This window comes from Rosa chinensis, chromosome 3, assembly GCF_002994745.2.
Source record: "Rosa chinensis cultivar Old Blush chromosome 3, RchiOBHm-V2, whole genome shotgun sequence".
In the NCBI taxonomy this organism is placed as follows: domain Eukaryota; kingdom Viridiplantae; phylum Streptophyta; class Magnoliopsida; order Rosales; family Rosaceae; genus Rosa; species Rosa chinensis.
Window position 1 is genome coordinate 47,684,045 of NC_037090.1, and position 6,405 is coordinate 47,690,449.

The 6,405-nt window shown below is 42.0% G+C and overlaps 1 protein-coding gene across 1 annotated transcript; it reads right to left on the reverse strand.

The window, feature by feature from the left end:
• Window positions 1–265: 265 nt before the first annotated feature.
• On the reverse strand, window positions 266–2,127 carry LOC112195217 (annexin A13). The gene is made up of 3 exons (XM_024335587.2): window positions 1,432–2,127; window positions 812–901; window positions 266–696 (listed from the first exon to the last, which is right to left on the reverse strand). The coding sequence occupies exons 1-3, from the start codon at window positions 2,125–2,127 to the stop codon at window positions 472–474; spliced, it is 1,011 nt and encodes a 336-aa protein (XP_024191355.1). The 3' UTR covers window positions 266–471.
• Window positions 2,128–6,405: the final 4,278 nt, after the last annotated feature.

Genomic DNA, 6,405 nt, shown 5'->3' on the forward strand with positions numbered 1-6,405 from the left:
TGAAAATTACAATCTAAAAGGTGCCTTATATATGGCACATATCATAAATCACAACTAGAAAATATAAAGAACAATTTATTGTAGACTAAAACTAGGAAACCTAATTAAACCTTATTAAATAAAAATCGGAAATAGAATCCTAGGTACTAAAGAATATTACGCTTGGAACCCCAAACAAGATTTTGCTCGAGAATCCCGATATATCCAAAAGAGTAATTTATGATTAATTTCATCATTAAGAAGCCTATTTGAATACCAACTTCCAATATTCAAATTATTCTTCTTAATGTGAAGACGATTTTTTCTTTTCGAGATTTTTTTGTTGAAATTGACTAAAATATCGTCCTACATCACCTAAGCTGATAAGAAGAGGCTATGTACATCAGTTGATTCTTATGAGAAAAATGAAAAGAAAGAAGTTAGATCGTTCAGTTGATGATTCTGCGGATGACGTCAAAACGTACGGACTATTCATTTTGATTTTGAAGCCAAGGCAACAAGAAAGTCTGTGTAGCAGTTATCCCCCGTTACAGATGATATTATTGCGTCTCTGAGTTCAACTCCATGCTTCTTCTTAAACATTCTTTGAATCTCATCCATGTCTACTTCTGCTCTGCTCACCATCACACGAACCAAAGCCCCTTTATCATCACTAGTGCTACTACTTGTCAACCCTTTAATGCTTGCATGCAATATCTGCTCATGTTTAAACAAAAAAAGTGCATTAATTCCCATTTGTTTCAAGAAATTTGAAGACATCACTATTGAAAGGAAAAACTAGAAGGAAACAATTAAGAAAAAAATTGATTACCTTTGCAAAATAATTAGGTGGGTTGTGAACGCATTGTACGACCATTTTCAATGCATTTTCAAATTCACCAGAGCTTACAGACTTCAGGGACTGAGAAATCAAAACTAAGTCATGGATCGTTTGATTTTTTTTTGGTTTATATATAGAGAGACAAGCTAGTGTACTAGTGGGTATGAGATACCCTCATTTACAACTATTTGAACAAAAATTTACAAGTATTTGAACTAAAATTACAACATTGAGAACAAAAGTTACCATATTCATTTACACTATTTATATATAGTTAAACAAAAATTACAACATTGACAACGAATTTATTCAAAAGCTTGTAAAAATGTCGTAAGAGGTGTAATTACCATTATTAGAACTAAGATTACAACATTGACAACGAATTTGTTCAAAAACTTGTAAAATGTCGCAAGAGATGTAATTACCATTATTAGAACTAAGATTACACAAGAAGGACTCAAATTACAATTTTGACAACAAAATTTGTTCTCACTTTTGTAAATGTGGGTATGAGATACCCACCACTACACTAGAATTTCCCATATATAGAAATTAAGCCAATTACCTAATATAATATAAATATATAATATAATGTAATATAATGCACGTACCTTTTTATAGTCATGTCCATAGATGTGTTTATAGCAAGAAAAAGTAAGCTTAAGCTGTGGAATACTGCGTTTGCTAAATAATTCTAATACGACAGCTTCTTGTATGCCTGAAGAACTTCGTTCCCGGCCTGTTTCAAAAAGTCTCCGTGCATCAGACTTTGCGATGTCTTGGTTAACATCTGCATGGTGTGCCTTGTGTGATGCCACCAGTGCTACCACTATCTTTTGGTGAGGATGGGGAAGCTCAATATTGATGATATCTTGGTCCAACTGCCTTCTAAACTTTGTGTGATATGCTTGTTTGATGAGTAGGATTTGACTCGATTTTCGACTAGCAAAAATCTCTACAAGAGCATTATATTTTTTACCATGACGACCTTGCTGGTCATTATGAAGGGCCTCCTGGATGAAAATTGCATCACGTTCATGCTGATTAATCATCCAAAGTGACAAAGCTGCACATAAATTTGGTGAAATCCCAGTGGTTATTTGATCAGCATCATTCCCATCTGCCTTGTGCTGCAGTCTGCTTACCAAGTCCTCTCCATAGATTCCCTTGTAAGTTTCTCGAATCTGTTGCCTTTCATGCCGTTTTCGTCGTGCCAAAGATCGAACCAATTGATTAAGCTGCTCAGGTGGTCGTATCCAGGATTCATGTATCTCTTTGCATTCGATTTCAAAGTCCAGGGTCGGCATTTCGGTGCTGATTGATCATCGAGCACGTATAAGTATGTATATAAATGCAGTCATGATCGATGACTTGGAGGCCAATGAAAGAGACCACTTTTTTGGCATGCAAATATAAAGTGCTTGAAGCTCTAGTGGCATGGTGTGTTCTCTTCATTTTGAGTGCATCGTGATGTGTTATGATTGGACTGTTCTCCATCGATCATGTCAATTTTGTTTGATGCCAGAATGGTAGTGGAGTTCCAATTAGACAATATATGTGAGAATGACTGGAGCTCTCTTTAGCTACTTTTCCCAAATGCCTCAAACCTTAGTCAGCATTTCTCAAAGAACGAGCAATATTAGCACCGTTTTATTTTGAATTGTTGAATTATATTTCAAAAATTACCTATTTTAGTATCTTTGCAACGAGGCATTTTGGTTGCAACCAAGTCCAAAGGGCCCAAAACAAAACAAACAAAGAAGAACGTACTGAAGGTTACCTTCAAAAAAAAAAAAAACAAGAACTAGTACCAATGGTTACCTTCAGATCGTTTACTGCTCATGACTCCACAAAATCACAAATGCTAATCCCGAAAACCTTAGTCAGCATTTCTCAAAGAATGAGCATTAGCGCCATTTTATTTTGAATTATTGAATTATATTTAAAAAATGACCTATTTTAGTATCTTTCCAACGAGGCATTTTGATTGCAACTACGTCCAAGGGGCCCAAAACAAAACAAACAAAGAAGAATAGTACTGATGGTTACTGTTTGGCTGAGACCAAGTTTGGGCTAGCAAACAGTCTCTTTTGCAGGTGATGATTGCGCAAGCGAGCCAATACTGTAGATGTGATCATTGGGGCTTCCCTTGACCTGACTTCTTCTTCAAACGCTGTGGATAAGGAAAGCACAAACCTCATCACAAGGTTTTTTTTTTTATGCCTTAACAGAATGAGGACTTTTGTTGTGATCTCTTGCATCACCGAATCGATACTCAACGTTGTAGGTTGAGTAGAGCAATGACCGAGAATTAAGAGAAAACACAAGTTTTGTTAAAGAGTGACTTTAGCTTCGTTAGGTTGCTAGGGTGTGACCCGGGCTTCGCTGGTTTCAAATAGGTTGAAGGTTTACTCTGGAGAGACTTTGGATAATCTGTGTGATTAGTTGATTGAGAGGTGTGTCTTGTTGACCCTTGAAACTTGGTATATATACCTAGGGTTTCGGTAGTTCCTTGCCATAGAAGGATTATTGAATGACGATTCCTAATCGGTTTCTACTACTTGAATCCTATAAGTGTTCGTTTTCCTTATGGACTCCGGAATTGGCGAAGCAAGAAACCAAAGCCATAGTAGATTTTTTTTGGGTCGCAGGTATCAGCCTGCTACCCTCAATCCTCTGAAGGATATTGCCAAAAATACTTTTGGGCTCAAATATTGCCCCTAGGCCTCAAGATTAGGCCCGTGAATATTGTGACTGATTGAAGAGGGCTAAAGCGACACGACTTATGACAGAAACGAGGCCATTAATGAGGGTTAGCAGTTGTGTAACTGTAAAACGTCTTTTCGTCGCATCATTTCCCTCACAAAATCTTCTATTTGAATCTTGATGCAAGTGTCTAGGTCAATCACGTCAGAAATGTTTCAGCTGTCTCGGGAAGGGTCTGATCCAGCTAAATCATGAGATGTCTTGGCCTACTAGTATCGCTATCGGTCTCGCTTGTCTGTAAGACAAACAAAGGTCAGAGGTAAGACCGGGTGTGCAGGCCTTCAACGCTCCGATGCCTAACTCAGTATCCTTATAAGATAATTATAATGGAAAGCAATAATAAATAGTTACCTCCTTGGGTTGTTGGAGATGACCTTAATGTAGCAAGTTCGTGGGGGCTTGGTTTCAATTCTTTCGGTGTGGAACGTTTGGGGTTCCCGATATCGCCTCATGGGTATCGGGACCCTCTGCTGGGAGTTCTTTCATTACTTTATGATGGCTAGATGAGCCTTATGTTTTCGATACTTGTGCCTAGGAGGTATATGCATGCATACCAACAAGTCCCCCAAGTCCTCGGTCAAGAGTTCTCTTGGGTGGGGAGTTTGTCCTTGGTAGAGGTATTGGAAGTACAAGGCGAGTTTCTGGCCACTTGGCTTCTGTACAACCACTACCCCCCAACCCCCTAAGTCCCCACCTAAGAGGAGTATTGGCTGGGGTGAAGAGCCCATTCCTGCCATTGTCATTGTATCGCTATCGTGTATCTTTGGTGGAGTTTCATGCGTCTTTTGGCGCATATGTTATACGTTGGTGACATGTGTGCAGCTGTCATTCATTTTTCATTTACGGAACGTTCGGTGTACTAGAGTCTGTTACATGTAATAATGGCGTAGTGGTAGAGAGTCGAAGCGACAATACATGATCTCTGTAACGCTCAGAGGTGTCAAACACATGGTGGAATCTGGCGTCATCATCCTTGCACGTCCAACAATCCATGTACTCTCAAGGTCCCTATATATAGACAGAGGAGGGAGATGGGGGCGGTTACTTTTCCCTTGCTTTGATTGAAACCTGAAGGAGAGGTGAGTAAAGTAAGAGCCTTTGGCGCTTATCAAGTTTGAGTCTTTTGGTTGGTTGTCGGAATTCCGGGCTGTTGGCGTTGTTATCTGTGTTTCCCAATTGGAGGGCTGAACATGTACGTTGTCCCTGACTTCTTTCTAATAGAATTTGTGTGGTGGAGTGTGAGTTTGCTGAGGAATCATTGGCTGGGGTCGAGGGTTGCCGGTAGATTTCGGTTAGCCAGGTGGGCGGCTGCTCCTTGGCAATATGTCCATTGACCAGCCGGGTCCAAGTATGACAAAAGAGCGGATCACCGATATGAGGGCGACCTGGGGTATTTCGGGCAATGTATCATTACGCCCTTTGAGAGGTGGTGAGCACTTTAGTCACCCCAAGATGGGGTGGGCGTGCTTTTACGAGTACCAGCTCAAGTGTGGGTTGATGTTCCTGATACCAAAGGAGCTACAGTATTTGTTGTCGTGTCTCAACATTGCTGTGGGATAGTTGTCGCCTAATGCTCTGAGGAAATTGATGGGAGTTTTGGTGCTGTTGAAGCTCCGCAGGCAGCAATGTCCCAGCATCAACGAGTTTAATTCCATGTTCAAGATGCAGTATTCGACGAAGGCTAGGGATAGCGGGTGTGAGAATTTTAGGGTAAGCGGCCGCGCGATTATCGAGGACCTTCCATGCAACATTTACGCTCGCTGGAGGGGCAGGCCTTGCCTAGTTGGAGGCCTGTGGCAAAACCTGGACATGCTGCATTAGGCTCCGACTCGTTTCCAGCCTATCTATGAGTATCGTGATTGCATTTTTGGTAAATTTTGCCATTGGTGTGTGCTAATAGCGTGTCTTTGTATCGCAGTGAGGCAGGAGGCCATCCTGACCACGCTAGAGTAGAAGCGTGTTGTGAGGGTTTTGGGCGTGTACCCGAAGGGGAAGAGGGGTTTCTATCGCCTATGTTGGCTTCCGATATATGAGAGGTTTGAGCTAGGGAGGCGTCCGGGTGAGGGGTTGTTTTTCATTGCTATTTACAATATGCGATTGTTCATTCATTTTTGATCCCGCTGATATCGTTCGTTCATTTTGTAGCGGATATGCCTCGTGAGGCCGGTAGCAAGAGCGATGCTCCATATGCTGAGGTTGATACTGATGCCATTATCAAGGAGCTGTTGCGGGAGTCGGAGAAGGTGAGGTAATGTAACGTCGAGCTTCCCAATAAGGAAGTTTATGTGACTGATCATCGGGTGAATATGCAGTTGCCCGATGAGGTGAACCTGAGGTTTCCCGACAGTGTGTTGGAGTACCCCAACAAGTAGACTGAGGAGCAGGCAGGTGCTAAGGAGCATGCGGCTCAGGGCCATCAAGGGTCGGGTGCCGAGGTGCCAGCGTGTTCTCGAGAGCGGGAGGATGAGGTGAGTCAGCATTCTTAAGTACTCGCTGGGGAGCGCCAACCCCCGAGATTCAAGAAGATGCAAGGCAGTCCCCCCGAGTCTCCGCGAGAGGGGTGGAACATGGTGCCGTGAATGAGCAATCGGAGACGGGGGTTGAAGTGGAGATCTCCGTCGAGGAGTTGTTCGAATAGGTTGAACGACGCCAAAGCGATACCAGTGCTAGGGCTCGCCTAGTGCAAGATGTTGTGTTAGAGCAGTTGGATGTTGTTTTTGGTGACTATACAGATTATCCAAGATCGCAGGAGGTTATTACTATCGACAGCGGGGAGGCTGTTGGTGGTGCAATTTAGGCTGCTGAGGTTCGTGAGGCTC

Coding starts and splice junctions, on each gene's coding strand:
- LOC112195217 (XM_024335587.2), bottom strand. CDS start 2,127: ATGCCGACCCTGGACTTTGAAATCGAATGCAAAGAGATACATGAATCC. Junction 902..1,431: donor ATGGACATGACTATAAAAAG/GTACGTGCATTA, acceptor TTGATTTCTCAG/TCCCTGAAGTCTGTAAGCTC. Junction 697..811: donor CACCTAATTATTTTGCAAAG/GTAATCAATTTT, acceptor AAACATGAGCAG/ATATTGCATGCAAGCATTAA.